General features: G+C 36.5%; 1 protein-coding gene across 2 annotated transcripts in view; it reads left to right on the top strand.

Annotated features, from left to right (window-relative positions):
* The window catches only part of LOC109430138 (calcium uptake protein 1 homolog, mitochondrial), a 91073-nt gene that overhangs the window by 3236 nt on the left and 67467 nt on the right, over positions 1-20370 (top strand). Inside the window, exon 4 of one of the 2 annotated variants that reach the window (XM_029873389.2) lies at positions 7769-7928. In XM_029873389.2, the coding sequence (XP_029729249.1) occupies positions 7769-7928 (160 nt within the window). Of the gene's footprint in view, positions 1-2571; positions 2732-7768; positions 7929-20370 lie in introns of both variants that reach the window. The other variant, XM_029873388.2, reaches the window with a different exon arrangement.

Below are 20370 nucleotides of genomic sequence, written 5' to 3'. Positions count from 1 at the left end.
TTCCTGGGGAAATTTCTGAAGGAATCCGTAGAGGATTCCTCAAGAAATCCTTGAAGGAATTCCTAGAAGAATCTTAGAAGGAATTCATGAAGGAATCGAAACTCCAGAGGAAACTCCGGGAGGAATTCTTGGGGAAATTTCTGAAGGAATCCATGAGGATTTTTTGGAGAAATTGCCGTAGGTATTGTGGAGGTATCCCTTAAGGAATTCCTGGAGGCTTATAGAAATCCCAAGAGCAATTCCTGAAGGAGTGCCTTGAGGAACCCTTGGAAAAATTCTTGGAGACATGCCTGTAGGAATTCCTGAAGGAACCTCTAGAAAAATTCCTTGAGAAATCTCTAGAGGAATTCCTGGAGGAATCCTTGTTTAGGCCTATCCAATTTTTTCAAAAATGTTCTTTGATTCTCAAGTCCTCCCCCATATTTTGATTGGCATCCTAAAAAACTGGTCAAAATTTCTGTCAAATCCATTGACATTAAGAGGTGCATCAAATCATTTTAGTGTTTTTCGACTATTTTCGAATTTCAAAAAATCATAACTACACTAAAACATGTCAAAAATTAATTCTTTCAGCACAGATTGAGCACACAAGATTCCTCCAGGAATACCTGTAGGAATCTCTGGACGAATTCCTAGAGGAATCTCTAGAGAAATTGCTAGCTGAATTCCCGGATGAATCCTAAGAACTTTTAGAGGAACCCATGCAGGAATTCCCAGAGGAATCCTGGAGGAATCCCTTGTGGAATTCTTGGAGGAATCCAGGAAGAATTCCTTAAGAAATCCAAGGATCAATTTCTGTGGGAATTCTAGGAGGAGTTTTTGAAGAAATCCTAGAAGGAAGTACTGAAGAAATCGCTGAAATGCCAGAGGAAATCTTAAAAAGAGTAAGCAGAGTAACTTTTGGAGCAATCCCTGAAGCAGTTCCTGAAGAAACCCCAGGAGGCAGCTTGAAAGCAATTCCAAAAGGAATTCTTAAGGGAATCTCTAAACAGTTCCTGGAGGAATTCTTAGATTAATTCATGGAGAAGTTTCTGAAAGAATTCCAGGAGGGATTCCTGAAGCAATTCCAAGAAGAGCTCTCGGATGCAGTTTCAAAATAATCCTGGAAGTTGTTCCTGAAAGAATCATAGAAGAAATTCCCAGGTGCATTCCAGGAGGAATCATGGAGAAATTTGTGAAGAAACCCCATGATGAATCCCGGAAGCACTCCCATTAAGAATTCTTTAGAGAATCTCACGAGAGCTTTCTTAGCGAATTCTTGAAAGAATTTCTGTAGGAATCCCAGGATAAAAATTTGAAGAAATTCATGTCTGCAGTGATTTCTGGACGAATTATTGAAAGAATACTTAGATGGAGTCCTAATGGATTATTTAAGATGTTCCTGGATTAATTTTTGAATAATCTCTAGTAATATTTTCTGAAAGCATTTCTTGAAGATATTACTGCAGAAATACTTCGAATAATTCCAAATGAAAATATTGGGGCCATCTCCAGTGGAATTCTGGAAGGAATATATGTAGGAGTCCTTGAAGAAATCTCTGAAAGAATACCTGCAGAGTACAGCAATACCCTCAAGGATCTCTGGTGAAATTCCTGAAAGAAACCTCGAAAACAGCACTTCAGCCATCACTGTAGGAACCTTTAAAGATATCCCAGGTCAAATTCCCGAAGAAATTTCTGGTAGAATCCCTAGATGAATTCTTAAAGGAATATCTGAAGGAATTCAAGATGGAATCACTGCAGCAAGCTATGGAAAAAAATCCTGGAGGAATTGCTCATACTCACATGGTTTACGAAACTAGAAACAAATCTTAAACAGTCATTTTGATCCCTCAAAACTGCAATGCCTACTTGTATATTCACATATCGGGCGCCCATGCCGCTTAAAAGTGGGCCCCCCTCCAGAAAAAAAATCCTAACTACTCCAATGATTTTACGACTCTGTGTCAAACACTTATATAACGTTGAAGCAATGCATTCTGAAGAAAAAGGAAAATTTAATAATTTTGAATCGAAAGAAAAATCGAATGTAATCGATAGGTCGATTTTGTAGCGTTTCAACATCGATTCAAAAAATCGATTAATTTAAACGAAACATCGATTTTGCGAACATCAATTTAATTTTGCCCAACGCTAGTTCAAACCAACGGGGGTATACGGTATATGCAAAAATCTTAACTTTTCGGTTTTGGCCGTCAGGTGGCGCTGTACTCGTTCTATAATAAAAACCTTTGTTATTTTTGTAGGTGACCCACATCTTTCAGATGTTTAACTTATAAGGTTGGCTGGATGAAGAAGATTATCTAAATCTACTGTAAAAATGTACATAAATTGTTGCATTATAATGATATATACCTATATGAACAATATACAGCATTACTTTTTAGCTTCAACAGAATATTTTAATTTTGTGTTCATCATATTGTTATTTCCGCATTCATCCTTATTTCCGGTTACCGCTGCGCGTACTGTTTGCAATGCGACTCAATCTTCCTCGTTCTACACACGCATCCACGCTCCACATGCACCACACATACACACGTCATCCTGGCGCCATAAACCGCTGTACAGATAATCGAGTACGAGAACCGCATGCGAACCTTCTCGACGCCGGACAAGATTTTCCGCTATTTCGCCACCGTAAAGCTCATCCACGGTGACACATCCACGGTCTATATGACACCGTTCGATTTTCTGCGCGCGATCACACCGGGACTGAAACAGCCGGATGGTAAATGTTGCTTTCGTTTTTTTTTGTGTACTATTAAGAATGCTTGCACTAATATCTACCGTTTTAATGGTGCTTTTACTAATCTATAGGTAAGGCTAGTTTAAAGTACTAACACGACCAAATCCATTGATGACTTAGTGTAAGAATTTGTCTTGAACCGTTCAGTGATCCGCTCAGGATCATCGTACCACGCGTAAACCGTCTTATTTCTTGTTTAAAAGTCAAACGTACATATAATAGGGAGATTAGGGGCATAATGGACACCCTGAGGAAATGAGTATGTTAGGCCTGTGTAACAGACAAAAACTTTACATATTATCAGTTGGCTTACAACTTTAACTTGTTTCCTACGTATTTCAATCATTTACAGCTGCTAGAATGTCATTATTTTGAAGAAATAATGAATTGAAAACCGTGTGTTTTTTTGGGGCTGGCAGGAAAGGTACGGGGCATAATGGACACAGATATAATACTCCATCTTAGACGAGTTTACATAACTTCAAAACTGATTAAATAAATTTTAGGCAAAAAAAATCGGATTGATTTTTTTCAAACTTTCTAAAACGCCTAACAGTATGCAACGCGCGTACATCCATTCATAATTGCCAGTGTTCATTTCGCCCCGAATCGACTACAACATTTAAATAGCTATTTTCCGTAAGTTCTGATCAACAATATAATACTTCATCCATTGCTAAGTCTGCGTGTACATGTAGATAAGCTAACAATTCACTTGTTTGTATGGTGAACACACTTAAGCACTCGTAATAGAGGAATTCCACGGAGTCATGTCAGTCGATCCTGAGCGACCATTTCAAAAATATCTGAAACTTTGCACAGTTTTTCAATTTCATCTAAATCGCCATTTTTCGATATCAAACCTTCATATTCACTCACGACTAACTTTTCAAAAGGGTGTATGCGAAAATAGTTCAAAAATATTCTAAAAGCTGTACAGCAAAAACGGATTGTTCGATTGTTATGAATTTTTCAGCAAAGTTAGATAACTAAATGATGATTCCTTAGAAAATATACACTGTAAAAAATTTCTTTTTTTACTTTAAAAAAATATGATCTTTGTCACAAAAACTCAAATATCTCAAAACCCTATCTTTTTACCAACGTCAATTTTTTAGGGAAAATGGCCCATTTAATCAGCTATCTACCATAAAATTTTGGTGATGGTAAACTGATAAACAAAAAAGTTATGACATTTCAAACATTTCACAATTTTTACATTTAGTAACAAAAACAATTTTTTTTCTGTGTAAATTATTTCGAGAATTATATTTTGATGCTGATTTTATTGTAAAGGCTACCGCCTGAATTAAACAAGTTGTTTTCATGATATTTTTGTTTGATTATTCATAATTACTATAGTATTTATTTGAAACTTAGACGCGATTCAGTGTTGTGATCAAAAATATTGAGAGTGTCATACTTTTTATTGTACATGACTGGTGAAAAAATCCCTTGATAGTGTTGAAAAATGGAATTAAACTTATTTTTAAGACGAAAGCTGCATAATAAAAGTTTTATATATACGCGTATACGTCTAGTTGATCTGCAAAAAAAATTACCTCTTAGAGAACAGACTTTATGATCGGAAGAATGCGAATAACTTCAACAACAACAAATACATGAGAGGTACATACCACAGACAAACAGACGAAACGCCTAGAACAATTTTCGTGAAAATCCATCGCCCAGTTCACACTACCACCACCTGGTGGAAATGTTTCATGAAACACTGCGTTGTGCAATATCGTCATCAGAAGGCGCTAGTGTAAAACGTCAAACGCAAAGAAAAACGATGGGCACTCTTCTGGTTATGAAAGCCACGACCAAGATTCAAAATGATCGTTAAAGGCGTGGTCAATGAAAATTTCGTCAGTGTTACGTTTGTTTGTCTGTATACATACCATGACAATGCACACGCAAAAGCAAAAAAAATACTACCGCTATGGATATTTAAAACTTAATTGTAATTTTTTTCTTCAGCCAAGCAAACAACACCAAACTAGTCAGTTAAAACTTATAAGTGATTTTGTTTATTATAATCTAACGTGCAACATGAACAGTCGCTTTCTCAAAGGTCTTCAACTCAACGCTCTCTTGTAGACCATTTGATGAAAAAAAAAATGTTCAAAAGAGTTACGAAATCTCACCGAAAGCACCATAGATAAACTGAAAGAGACTGGTTATGCCCAAATTGAATACAAATTTACGCATTTGAACGTCCTGCCGTCTAGACTTTGACAAACGAGCCATCTGTATATCATCGGTAAAGCAGGGCGCAGGAAGTTCGAAAACGACAACAACTGAGAAATTGCCAGAAGTGCTAAGTGCAGAGAGTCATGCCACCGTACCATCAGGGACATCTGTTTAAACAATTTAATCACGCCCCTTTTCAAAAATGCTTTGAAATATACTTCAACATCTATACCCATTTCAATATTTTAAAAACACGCTTTCAACATTCATCTTGAAGAAGAGGGAAAACACTTGTCCTCAAATGTAACAGCAAATTAATGAATAAACGACTAATGCGCGGAGGGCGTGATAAAATCGGAACATTACTGTACATATAATATACATAATACATAATAAAAACAGCTTGTTTTACTCACGTAAGGCCATTCACAAATCAGCATCAAACTGCGATTTCCGGCCGAAATAATCCACACTAAAAAAATATTACTAAATGTGAAAATTGTGAAATGTTTGAAATGTTATAACTTTTTTGTTTAGTAGTTTATCATCACCAAATTTTTATGGTAGATTGCTAATACAATGGACCGTTTTCCCTAAATAAATTACGTTGGTAAAAAGATAGGGTTTTGAGATATTTGAGTTTTTGTGACAAAAATGAGTGACAAGCAGAGCGCGGAGGCTGAAACATGCCGCATTTCGTCGTTCCCGCGTTTTCGTATTTTTCTTTGTGTTTTCGTTCGTACTTGAGTGGAACGGTGATGGAAGAGTGAAAGGTCGACGGTCGTCAGTGACAAGCAGGGCGCGGAGGCTGAAACTTACCGCATTTCGTCGTTCCCGCGTTTTCGTATTTTTCTTTGTGTTTTTTGTCCGCACTTTGTGTAAACGATCGACGATGGCTCGGTGGCAAGAGACCACATTGCCCGCATCGTGGTGCTCGTGTTCGTCGTTATTCCGAGTTCGGAAATGCTAGTATCCAAGAGATTGTTTTTCAGTGCGTCGGGTATTCTCGCTTATGTATTTTTTCCGGATTCTTCGATGGACGATCGGAGAATCAGCGAGTGGTGTGAACGAGTGCACACTTAATATGGTTGGACCGTTTGCATGCTGAGACCAAAGCCAAACATAGAAAACCAGCTGGTCAGGATTACCCGGTGAGTTCGTTCCTTATTACTTTTTATATTTGAACATGACATATATGGGGATTTCGGAGGGGTAGCCTAAGGAAGTTAAATGAACTGGTTTCCGGGCAAATGTTCGTGGGGTGGCCAGACTTTGTCACGAGATAACAATTATGTTGTTTTCCAAAGGTCTCCAGTGAATTTAGCTTACCCTGCTACAACAAACCATCAGGTAGATCATTCCGTTCCGGTATGACTCTGCAGCCATAGGTAATCCTTGCGCTGATGGTGGGTACACAATCATCATCATCATCATTTGAGTTTTTGTGACAAAAATAATATTTTTTAATGTTAAAAAAAGTTTTTTTTTCACAGTGTATATTTTCTTAGGAATCACCATTAAGTTATCTAACTTTGCTGAACAATAAAATCAGCATCAAACTGCGATTTCTGATCGAAATAATTTACACAGAAAAAAAAATTACCAAATGTGAAAATTGTGAAATGTTTGAAATGTTATAACTTTTTTATTTATTAGTTTACCATCACCAAATTTTTATAATAGATTGCTAATACAATGGACCGTTTTCCCTAAATAAATTACGTTGGTAAAAAGATAGGGTTTTGAGATATTTGAGTTTTTGTGACAAAAATGAAATTTTTAATGTTAAAAAAGATGTTTTTTCACAGTGTATATTTTCTTAGGAATCACCATTTAGTTATCTAACTTTGTTGAAAAATTCATAGCAATCGAACGAACCGTTTTGGCTGTGCAGATTTTTGAATATTTTTGAACCATTTTCACATACACCCTTTTGAAAAGTTAGTCGTGATTCAAAATAATAATTTGATATCGGAAAATGGCGATTTAGATGGAACTGAAAAACTGTGCAAAGTTTCAGTTCAATAGAAAATCATGAATTAAAAAATTTCCTTAATTTTGATGCTGTTGCTTGGAATCGCTCAATACCTTATTTGCTGCTGCTTCGAAATTATAAGAAATCCACCATATGAAAAAAATATTTCAATTTCAATGATATTTTGGTTATTTTGAAGGAATATAAATGGTACTATTGAAAAATATAACAATGACTTGTTCCTTTACACTTATGCATTAAAAGTTTTACATAAAAGCCAACGGTTTCGGCAAAAACAGGGGTGTCCATTTCGCCTCGGATGTCCATTATGCCCCTAATACCCCTATAATTGTTGGTCTTGGACTTGGCGATGTTCTTGTTGGTCCTTCGGTTTTAGCATTCTCCGATTTGCTTCCATCGTAAACCAAGATGAGCAATTCTTCGGCAACTTCAAACACATCCCCACCATGTCAGCATCGATGTAACTTTTACTTGCTTCTGTCTCTACATGCAATCATATACTTTGTTTTGAAAACCTGTTTTCATGCTTCAAATGTATAAATGTGATCGTCGCTCAAAGTACTCGAGTATTTGTATTGAAAACTGGGTCCATAACACTGCAGTGTCCAAAGTTAGCCTATTTCTTGATTTTTACCGTTTTCAAATCAACAGCATGAATCCCATTGTCCTTGTAAATATTGTGTTGTTTCATTAAGTTGAGTTCTTTTTATGCATTTTCAAACGTTTAGTTTAAATCATCAATACAATGAATGGAACCCTTCAACAGATGTTTCGAGCGTTTTACCTTACAATTTTCGTCACCCCCCATTTTTTCTTTCTCTGCGCAGATCATCGAGTACGAAAACCGCATCCGTCAGTACTCGACGCCGGACAAGGTGTTTCGATACTTTGCCACCATCCAGGCGCCCCAAGGGGACACCGTCGAGGTGTTCATGACTCCGATCGACTTTCTCACAAGCATGACGCCGGGAATGAAGCAACCCGATGGTATTTGAGGCTACAATTTTCAGCTCTAGTTGTTCCTTTTTCTTTGATATTTTTGTGTCATTGTCGTTCTCTTCATTCGTTCCACTGCTTTATTGCTTAATTTGTTCGATTGATGTTCTCTTTGCCTTATACCCTCGATCCGAAAGGAATGGAAGTTTTATCCTATTAGATGTTAAGTAATTAGGCGTCAGGCCATTCAACTGAGGGTCATCAGGCCAAATGGTCATTGGGCCGAATGGTCACTAAGCCGAATGGGCATTGAGTCTTTTTTATGCCGTTACGTCCCCATTGAGACAAACCCCGCTTCTCAGCTAATTGTTGAAAAAGGTAAACAGATCTGTTTCCAGTTTCATAACTGCTGAATTGCAATTCATCCTTATGACCATTCGGCCTAATGATCAAGTAATTAAACTACTAGATTTAGTTCAGCGTTATACGTAAATAAACAGATTCCTATTCTAGTAGATAAATTGATTGTTGCACTTTTAACCCTCTTATACACAATTTTTTGATATTGAAATGAATATTATTTTTCGTCATCTAAAATCGATTTAAACCTTAAAATCCCTAGACGAATCTTGTTTTCTTTTTGCAATCGGCTACTGCACAAAAATTGAGGGGGTTAGAAGCAAAGGGGTGTAAGGGACAAAAATCTACTTTTGAGTAAATGAGGTTTCAAGTTTTATCATCAATTTTTCACCCCATGTATTTACTGTAATTCATCACAAAATAATCTTAAAAAAGTCCTAAAAGCTTTAAATTATAAGATTTTTTTTATATGCTCAGCTAGAAATCAACAAAATGATCACTTACACCCCTTTGTACCTGAACTCCTTAATTCTTCTTGCATTACCAATAGAAATTTCTTGCTGGGACTCCTCCAGTAATTCCTGCTGTAATTTATTCATGGATTTCTCCAGAAATAAGTTATTCCTACTGGGAATCCTCTTGAAAATATATTAGGAACTACTGCTGGAATTGCTCCAGGACTGTTACTGGGGTTTTTCTAGACATTTCAAGTAGGTATCCTCCTATTTTTTTTTTCCTGGAATTACCAGAGAATCCTTCAGCAATTCCAGCAGGACTTTTAAGAGCAATATTTTTTTTAAGATATTCCAGCAGAAATTCCACAGGGGATTTTGTGGAATCCCTGCTGTTTACTGGATGTATTGCAAGATGTATTCCTTGAGGAAGCCTTGGAGGAGAATTCCAGGAAGAAATCCTGGAGGGATCCTTAGAGGGATCTTCAGAAGAAACCCAGCAGTCATCCCTACAAACATTGCTGGTGAAGTCTTTTAAGAAATCTTTTCAGAATTCCTCCAGGAATATCTGACAAAATTGTGCTAGAAATTTCTGCCGGTATTCTTTCCTCGGAAAAGAATGTCCCTTTAAGAAACATTCTACAGTTTATCCAAATCCTCTCGGAATATCTTCATGAATTCTTGCTAGAATTGCTTCAGAAACTCCTACCAGGATTTCTCCAAGCACTTGTGCTAGGATTTTACAAGCATTTCCAGATGTTTTTTTTTCTGCAGTAATTGTTCTTAAAAATTCTCCAGGAATTGTTGGAAAATTTCCGTCATCAATTGCTTGACGAATCCCAGCAAGACTTCTAAGAGGTGTCCCACCACGAATTCCTCGAGAAATCTGAAGCAATTTCAACAAAATTTCTCAAAGGTATCTGAAGAGGATTTCCAATGAGAAAAAGAAGAGGAATTCCTGGAGCAATTCCTAGATACCTTCTTGGAAGAAGCGCAAGAAAAAATCTGAAGGAATTCCTGAAAAAAAATCTCTGGGTGAGTTTCTGGAGGAACCCAAAGTGAAGTTAACGTAGTGATTGCTGGACGAATCCTATCACGAATAATTGAATTAATCCCAACAAGAACGTCTAGAGATAATCCCAAAAGAATTCTTGGATAAATTACAAAAGGTGTTACTAGAGGCACAACTTGAGGAATTCGTAGATTAAACCTAGCAGACATTTTTGGGGAAATTTGAAGTGAAATTTGTAGAGAAATGTTTTGAAAAAAAAAACACGTAAAAATCACAAAAGGATTTTTTTCAGAAATTCCTGTGGCCTGGGCATTCTAGAGTTTTTTTTTTTTGAAATAAGGTCCTAAAGGAATTCTTGGAGAAATGCACAGGAAAATGCAAAGAGAAAATGTTGGAAGAACCCAAGCAAAAGTATTTTGAGGTATTCCATTTGTGATTTCTCCAGAGATTTTTCAAGGATACCTTTAGGAATTTCTCTTGCAACATCACCTTAGTTATACATACATAGTAAACCTTAGTTATCGAAAAGTAAATTCGAAATGTTCCAGAATCATGCCATTTATGATCATGTGTATAGACTAAACTACCCACTAAGCCGAAGAATGATGACGTCTACAAAAGCTAAACAAAGTGACATTTTTATTAAATTTTAATGTTCCAATGTGCTAAAAATGAAACGAAATGTTACAGTTGTTTGTTGCATAGCTTTTCCGATCTCCAGTTATGCGTGTTTGTTTGAGTTTTTGGTTTACGTTAATATTAAAAAAAGACACTACACCGTCTTCAGCCAGAGGCTGCACAGACTGAACATTACACTAACAAGAGAGACAACGGACAACACACATAACACCCAGTGGCCCAATGGAGAATTTTCCGTTTGACGAAAAGTTTTCCCCGACTGGAGCGGGAATCGAACCCGCACTCCGAGGCTTACGAAACGCTTAGACGACTGGCGCCGCTAACCGCACGGCCACGAGGCCCACAAATATAGGCCCGTTTCGTAGATTAAACCTAGCAGACATTTTTGGGGAAATTCGAAGTGAATTTTTTAGAGAAATGCTTTAAAAAAAACACGTAAAAATCGCAAAAGGAACTTCTTTAAAAAATCATTGTGGCCTGGGCATTCTAGAGTTTTTTTTTTGAAAAAAGGTCCTAAAGGAATTCTTGGAGAAATGCACAGAAAAATACAAAGAGAAACTTTTGGAAGAATCCAAGCAAAAGTATTTTAAGAAATCCTCATGGAATTCCTCCACAAATTAATAATGGGATTTTTCTCGAAATTCTTGCTGAGTTTGCCCCAGAAGTTTCTCCATAGATTCCTTCACATATGCTGCTTGTAATTCCTCCAAGGTTTTCTATAGGTATTCCATAGGGCCCATATAGCCGAGGCGGTAAACGCACGGGTATTCAGCATGACCATGCTGAGGGTGACGGGTTCGATTCCCGGTCGGTCCAGGATCTTTTCGTAAAGGAAATTTCCTTGACTTCCTTGGGCATAGAGTATCTTCGTGCCTGCCACACGATATACGCATGCCAAATGGTCATTGGCAGAGGAAGCTCTCAGTTAATAACTGTGGAAGTGCTCATAGAACACTAAGCTGAGAAGCAGGCTTTGTTCCAATGAGAACGTTACGCCAAGAAGAAGAAGAAGAAGGTATTCCATTTGTGATTTCTCCAGAAATTTTTCAAGGATACCTTTAGGAATTTCTCTTGCAACATCACCTTAGTTATACATACATAGTAAACCTCAGTTATCGAAAAGTCAATAGGACAGATCGGTGAAGTACTAGATTTGTAGTAATGAGCTGAATTTTAGTATGGTGAGAAGGTCAATGGGGCACGTTCGGTGTAGTACTAGATTTGAAGTAATGAGCTGAATTTTTGTATGGTGAGAAGGTCAAATGGTCGGGGTTCTGCTAAACCGAACCAAAGACCATTTTTTGCAAATTTGAGTTTTCTTTACCATTGGATTAAGAAATTGATGATCCTCCTTCCATGTAAAAATGTAGTAATTCTGACAGCTCTTCGTGGAGTAAATTCAAAATTTCTGTTTGGCAGAACATACAAAAAATAAAATTGCATCCAACCAGAGTGAACTGTTAACCATTCCATAGAATCAGCGAAATGTTTTAGTTTTGGTCCAGACAAAGAACATTTCAAGTTATGCTCATCGCCGTCAAATTTCTAACTTCCAACCGACTCATAGTAACAATCTGTGGGAGAATTGAACACGTTATTGGAAATACGGATGTTGGAGGATACAATTATGTTTCGATGGTACTGATCGCCATTTTTCCAAATCACATTCAGCCAGACCGAACCAAATCCACTGCATTTTAGAATCTATTTATTCTCAACAATACAAAAATCAACTGGTTTTAAATACATGCGTTATGTCGACACACCTCATACTGATAATTTAACACAGAAGCCGTCATTGAACAACATGGCTAATAAGAATAATAAAGCTTGAAAAAAAAAATCAAACACTTGGTTCGCTTTGGCTGATCGAAAAATGGCGTTTTCAAGAAAACCATGCTAGGAAAGAATGTTTAGAACTTGATTCAGACTTAACGACTGACCTTCAGCAAAGTAAAATGACCTAGAGGTAACGTGCTTGGTTATCACTTAAAGGACCGAAGTTCGAATCTCTTCAATATTTTCGAATTTTTTGTCTTAGTTCACTTTGGCAGATTATTTTCATGGTTTTCTTCGACCAGTATAAATTTGAAGTACACAAATTGCTCCATTTTCACATCTCAGGACCTCAGGACTTGCAAAGACATCATTTTACATAATCACTCTTGCTCTGTGCCTGCACATGCACCGCCTATAAAAAAATATAGGTGGGAACGGTTGAGCTGGGAGCGCTTCCGCCGTTCATATTTCAAACTATTTTGAGACCTCCATAATATACGCGTCCTCTCTGATTCATGTAAAGAATTGTGAGTGACATCGATTGCAACTTCATGGACGATGAAAAATCGAGTTTTTTTTTTCACAATCCGACTGGTTTTCTCTGAAACAAAGAAACGCAGTCAGCCACACTGAACTATAAACCATATTCCAATGTTTTTGCTCAGCCAGAGTGAACTGAGTGCGAAGTACTCAAAAATTAAATGTATTTATATCAATGCTTTCAAATAATTTACATGTATTCTTCATCTCTGATGGTTAATAAAGGCTTGTAAGTTGCATATAAGCGGAAAAGTTTCAAATAATCTTAGCCGGTGTTTATTTGTGAGTGGTTGAACTTTAAGTTTAATTATCTCGGAATAAAGTTTTTGGCGCTTAGTTCGGTTTAGCAGAACCCCGGCCAAATCTTCGTTTTTGCAAAGAAATGGTGCAAAAAGCGTGGGTATTATGATTTCTTGCCTAATTTGATGCTGTTTGAGCAAAACTTTGGATAACTATGTTGTTTATGTTGCAAGAAATGGAGAAAACAACAACACTATTGCCCAAAGTTTTGCTCAAACAGCATCAAATTAGGCAAGGAATCATAATACCCACGCTTTTTGCACCATTATATTGCAGAAACGGAGAATTAATCTTCTCACCATACTAAAATTCAGCTCATTACTACAAATCTAGTACTTCACCGATCGTGCCCTATTCGAAAGGTTCCAGAATCATGCCATTAATGATCATGTGTATAGGCTACCCCCTAAGCTGAAGAATGATGACGTCTACAAAAGCTAAACAAAGTGACATTTTCATTAAATTTTAATGATCCAAAGTGCTAAATTGAAACGAAATGTTACAGTTCTTTGTCGTATAGCTTTTCCGATCTCCAGTTATGCGTGTTTGTTTGAGTTTTTGGTTTACGTTAAGATAGGCCCGTTTGCACGCAAGAAAGACGTTCAAAAAGTTTTTCATTCTACGGTAGCTCAATAGAGTTCATAAGGTTAAATTTTGAGTTTTGATCCCAAGTATTGTACTAAATGGATATACTAAGGCTAAAACAATACAATTTTAGTGATGATATTCTAGAAAAAGGGTAACCGGGTACCCTGTCGGCCACAGAGCGGTTAAGGTGTTACATTACTTCAAGCGGATCATAGCGAACAAACTCGTCGATCGTACAAAAAATGACCCCGGCTACCATAACAATATTGGAGGCTCGAGTTATGATAGATGTAGTTGATGACCATTCCGCTAATCGAGCGTCCCACCTCCTCCAGCCAGGTGCAATCCCACTGACCTTCGTACATATCGATAGAGTTTGTACCACCAAAACGTTTCGTGAATCCGACCACGCTCTTCAGAAGGTTTCTGCGAAGATTTATGCTGTTCAAAGCAGGTAAATACCACTGTGAAACGTCCAGTTCAACAAGGCGGTTCATGTCTAGTCGCAGATGAGATAACACGGGTAATTGCAGTTCGCCGATGATATTGGCAATGTGGTTATTATCTAAGCATAGATTGGTGAGACTTCGCAAACGTGCAAAGATCTGCATATCGATGAATTTTATTTGGTTGTTGGCCATGGTGAGGGTAGTAAGATTTCTAAAGGTGGCGATTTGGTGCGGAATTACAGTGAAATTGTTGCAGTTTAAGACGAGTTCTTCCAATGATGGGAAATTACACGAAGTAGCGTTGAACGTTGTTAAATGACTGCTGCTGAATAGGAACAAACGAAGTTTCTGGAGCTGCTGTGTTTTTGAAAAAAATATGTCTTTTGTGGACGTTCTCTTCATACGAAGTTTGGTTAAATTTTCCATCTTGGCGAAGAGTTCAAAGTCGAGCTCCAGCACAGGTGTAGTCCTCCAGAGAAAATATTCTAGTGAATGCAGCTGGGCTATTTCAGTCGGCAGTTTGTCCAAATTTGCCATTTCAATCTCATTTAAACTATACAATTCGTTTTGGGCAATGAGGATCTCGAATGGTTTCACCGGATCTATAACGCTCAATTTTTCCAGACCAGTTGGAATGTGTAAACGTCTTATTCTACTGCGGGTTAAGGACAGCTGTTCAACATTATCTAAAGTTTGTGCAAAGAACTCCAATGATGAATCAGGAACGATAACATTATAGAAACCTATTATGCTCGCTTCCTTGCAAAGCCTGCAAGAGTTAGTAGTGAATGTGGCATTGGTTAATTGGTATGTACCATGCTGATTCTTCCGCCAAAAACAGTATGTGTTATAGAGAAGGGAAAAAAACTTTTAATTTTGTAATATATCGTCATATCAATGAAATATTTAATATTATTACTCACAAGATGAACAAAAACAAAGCTGATGATCTGATATCCATGTATACTGGTGTGCTAATCAGCAATGTGTAGAGTAACTTCCAATGTTTGATTCCGCTACAAGTGATGAACTAATCGCAATCCAACTGCACGGAATCATGTCTACGTTCGACTACTGAAATTCAAAATCAATTTATAACACCCCAAGTAACAATTCAAAATCATTAATAAGCATGTCAGTTGATTAAATGTGCTACAAAGGCGCCGACAGTTGTACAAGAGTATATGTTGAACAAAATGGCGAATAAATGTTTCATGCAGTGGAAACTGCACGTTTGTTAAACATATTTCTGCTCATTGAATAACCAATGGTATAAAAGTTTAAAGACAGTTGCTTAGGTATTCACATCATCTGTCCAATAGCGCTCTAATAATGATAGAATACAAGCTGCTTCCGACGTCTTAGATGCCGTTATTCCACATAAGATCTTCAATGGAACAAGTAGCTTATTTAAAGTTTAACAACTTTTGCTTGATCATTTTATTCAACTACACTGATATAGCTTAACAACAAGATGTTACTACGTTTCTTTAATACAAATGTTACACTTTTATTCAAGCAATGTTGATTAGCAGTGGTACTGTGTCACTTAATTATCGTTGTTCGCCATGCCCCTTTGTGTAAACACGATTGCTGATTAGGAGCCTAAAAAGAGCAACCGCGGCTACAAGCTTGAAGACCAAACAAACTTCTTGCAGCAGCTCTAAATATCACACTTTTCACACTTTTAAAAACATTCTGACTCACCTTTTACATTACACGCTCCAACGACAGCAAAATCGGCAATAAAAACACCAGAAAATGCAGCTTAAGTGGATCCCGGGCGGCTCCTCTTTTTGGTATTCACAATCTACTCTATCCACTTCGGTGCTACCGGTCAAACCGGGATCAGCTTCCTCATGTTCATATCGTATAGCTGCCTGGAGATATACACAAGTTTTACACATTATCCTCCCGGCACAAAACAGGAGCAGTGAAAATAAATAAAGTTCACTTGTTTGTACGTTAGAATAAAAAAAGTTCGAAGCGATACCAATCTCACAACACAACACCGTGAATTTCTGACAGACAAACAAAATAATTAGCGTGCATGCCTTATTAAACGTTGCGGTCACAATTATTCAAACATTGATCAACATCAATGTTTATGAAGACAATCAGTTGAATAAAATATTTAAGCAATGTTTAAGCAACATATGTACGGTAATGTATTCGACTCAGGGATTGAATATTTATGTACTGCTTTAAATCTGCCGATTCATGTAATTCGGATTTGAAGCAGAGCGGATGCAGACGAGTGTGAACCCAAAGGTCCAGAGTTCGAGTCTTTCCATCGATGTGATTTGTCCCATAAAATGTAATAAAATAAAAAGATTGGGGGTACATAATCAGAGAGAGATATTCCAGACACAAATGCAGAAATATAGAAAGTTAAATCATTTTCTCATTTTATTGTTACAATGATATTGAAGAAACGTTGAAGAATCGTTTTTGTAGCAATTATTAAACCATTTCTATAAATAGAAATAAATTTCGTAAGTTGTATCACGGCTCCAGCATGTTTTGATTGTATTATGGTGGAATAAATATCGATGAAAGCTTGTTATTATGCACTATGCTGCTAGTGCATAATAATGGTTTCTAAAACCATTCTTAAATGATTGAACAAATAGCGTCATACAACATTGTTTAATAAACGTTGAAGAAAAGTTTATGATGTTTGTGTAAACTGCTGATGGTTCTAACGTTGAACAAGAGTTTCACAACCGAGGTACGATCATTCGATAAACATTTATTTCATCGTGCTTATAGAACGGTTGATGTTGAATAGATTCTCATTTTTGGGCGAACAAGAGTTGAAGAACAGTTTTATTTCAAAATTATTCAAATATAATACGACTTCCAGTTTAACAACGTTGCTTTGAGAAACATTTCTTAAAGCAAAAATTGTTTCTTGGGACCCTAATTTACAAACACATTATGAGATACAACGACATCTTTTTATCGTTAATAATAGATTAGGCGCCGTCCACAAATTACCTAACGCTCCAGGAGGAGGGGGGAGTATGGGTGAGCGTTACGCTCCACACAAAAAAATGGGGATTTTCATACAAAAAGCGTTTAGGAGGGAAGGGGGCGTCTAAAAATGTCAATTTTAACGTTACGTAATAAATGGATGCTACCTTATTTCATATTTTGAGTTTCGCATATTCTGTCGTTTAACGAAAGTAAATCTACATTTTGCTAAAAAAGGAGTTATACACACTTAGTTATGATTAAGCTGTTCTGTGATCTTTTCAACTGATCTCGAAGCTAGTCTAGTCGCCAAGACGGTTTTTTTTTTCAGCGAAAGGCTTCACTTTTTACTGAATTTACAACTGCAACAACTGATTTTACACACCGAGAAGAATCGGTCTGAAACAGCTGACACGTTTGTTGAATTTCAAACTAAATAATTGTTTATTTTGAAATGAATTTTGTCGTTTAAGTTGGTTTTATCTTTAAAAATTACCATGGAACAACAAACTGAATCGGTTGTTCTGACCCAATAATTTAATGGAAGTAACTAACACGCCGATACCGATCACAAATCAAAATATTAGTTTGTTTCAACCAACTCGCCGGTAGATTCAAACTAATATGTTATTTGGAGAAAAAACAACAACCAAATTGATTCATAAGCAACGTTTTTTACACTTCCCGCCAGGGGGAGCGACACTTGTTTTGCCAAGCCAGAAAAACCTAAAAAAAAAACAAGCTGAAAAAAAGCCCAAAAAGTCGCTATAACCTGCAAAAGTTTTGCGGGTTTTACCGGGTTTTTTCGACTTTTTTCAGCTTTTTTCGGGGTTTTTCGGCTTGGTAAAACTAGTGTCGCTCCCCCCGCTTACCGCCTTTCCATCACGAAGTGGGTTTGTAATTTTAACCAATCATTTGCTTTGTTCTAAACGACCAAAACAGCTCAAACACACTACGAATCTTTTCGTTGCAAAAAAAAAAAAATAACAATGAATGACATTTGTAAATAGGAGAGCGATTTCGTACAGTTAAACAAATTTTCAGTGTGATCTACGATTAATGATAAAATGGGGTCGTCATTTCTCGTAATGTGCAGTGCTTGTGAAGTAGGGTGATATAAATTGATTTTAAATTGTTGTACTCGACCGTAGACGTTGTTCCGCACAGCTGAATTGCGATTAGTTCATTACCATAGTAGCGGGCTTAAACATTGGAAGCTACTTTATACATTACTGGTTGGTACAACATTTTAAACGCTTATATTAATGGATATTACATCATCAGCTTTGACTTTATTCATCCTGTGAGTAACAATGTTAAATATTTCATTGGCATGATGATACATTGTAAAATTCAAAGTTTTTTTTTGCAGCAACATAACACATACTGTTTATGGCGGAACGATCGGCATGGATCATACGACTTAGCTAATACCGTTTTTACTAGTAACTCTTGCGGAATTTGCGAAGAAGCGAGCATAATAATAATATTATATAAAATCGATAAGCAGATATTTGCAGATTTGCGACGCCTCGCCATTCTAGATTTAAAAGACGACCATATTTTCAGTATCATAGGCGAATTGCAGTTGCCCGTATTATCTCAAATGCGGCTAGACGATAATCGGACAGTTGAGCTGGACTTTTCACAGTGAGATTTACTTGCTTAAAGCCTAAGAAATCTTCGCTGCAATCATCTGAAGAATGTTACCGGTTTCACGAAATGTTTTGGCATGTAAGTCCAACAATCAGGTCATCTATGCTATGTTTTGAGTGCCTAGAATTCCGAAGAAAAATCACCATTTTTTTTTTCTTTTTGGGCAAATCAGTATAGACTGTTTCAGAAATTATAAATACACTTTGTTTATTATATTAAATGAACTACTCTAATGATTTTTACCAACTTCTTTCAGAGTATAGCATATTGTACTCCACATTTTTATATTTCCTTTCAGTTGTCTTGATATTTTAAAGAACAGTCGAGTTCTCTAACAAATAACTTATTTTTTCAAACTTGCATTTGCACAAAGTTGTTTTTTAATGATTTCAACATTATTTATCACTAAATACCAAAAAATATCTAAATTTTTATGACATTCGCTTTCTCAACAAGTTGTCTAAGGAATGCCTTGATCTAAATTTGGGAAAAATCGATAAAGGCATTTCTACAACATTTTTTCGGAGATCAAGTTTCTTATTTTTTAAGGTTTTCTATGGAACATAAGAACTACCAGACAGTTTCTTAGCTTTCCTGAACGCATTTAATCTAAACAAACTTATTTTTTCAGCTCATTCGATCCTTCAGATGACAAAGCTTGTCATACCATAAAAACGAATGCAGTAAGCAGTAATTAAGACATTCGTTTGCTTAACGTTTGTTGCTACTGGTGTTGTTGAGAAATTTGAAACAAAAAATTTTATATTGAGAAGGCCCGTAATGGTGGTTATTGATCAAATAATCCAGTAAAAATTACTCTTACCAATCGAGAAATATCTTTTATTATCGATACAGCAATTTTTATTGTGTTTGGAAATTAAATATTTTATCTGTGGGATTTTTTTTTGTTCTTTCCTACTATGCTACATTTTTTGACCACTTAGTGCAACTTCAAATTTTAATCATCTAGTTTACAGAGCCCTATTTTTTAACTTTTACCAGAAACATCAACATAATTGGTATTATTTGCTTCGTTAGTATGATTACTATAAGAACTAGAAGAAACTTTTTTGGATATTTAGCTCAAATTGAAATGGCAGTTAATCGTTAGTGTATTTATAATTTCTGAAACAGTCTATAAATTGAGAAGACGCGAAATTGGAGTGTTTTTTCGCGAATAAACACTACCCATCTGTGACGATACCATTGAACGCTTCCAGCTGTCAAAGAATATTCAGTTACATTTTCAGCACGCTACAAGCTACGGATCTCTAGAATTGTGCTCATAAAAACGTGAGAAAAAACGCAACTTTTAGAAAGTGGACGCCAGGGACTTTCACCTTAAAAAATGCTGGACTATGTAAAAACAACAACCAATATTCCTTTTAAACTGACAATGCAACCGACCGGAAAATGCTTTTTTGCAATTTCTCATCGTAATAGGCTGTTTTACCTCACGCAAATCTGACAGGAAAAGGCCTACTTTCCCAAATTAACAGTGCTGTAATGGTTCATTACAGCACTAATTTGCGTTGCGTAATGAACCATTACAGCACTGTTTTCAGTTTTGGTCAAATTCTTGATGCTTTCTGGGCGCAGTTTTGAAAAATTGTGACAACTGCACAGTATAACGTGTTATGTTCAGATTTTCTTAAACATGGCTATGAACATCAGTGTGCAGTTTGATGAAAAAGTTTTGTTGAAAACTATCCTCAAGGGTAATTTATGAAATTGCAAAAAAC

The sequence above is a fragment of the Aedes albopictus genome, chromosome 2, assembly GCF_035046485.1.
Source record: "Aedes albopictus strain Foshan chromosome 2, AalbF5, whole genome shotgun sequence".
Taxonomy (NCBI): domain Eukaryota; kingdom Metazoa; phylum Arthropoda; class Insecta; order Diptera; family Culicidae; genus Aedes; species Aedes albopictus.
The sequence above is the reverse complement of the archived record's forward strand: the minus strand, read 5'-3'. Positions and strand labels throughout refer to the sequence as shown.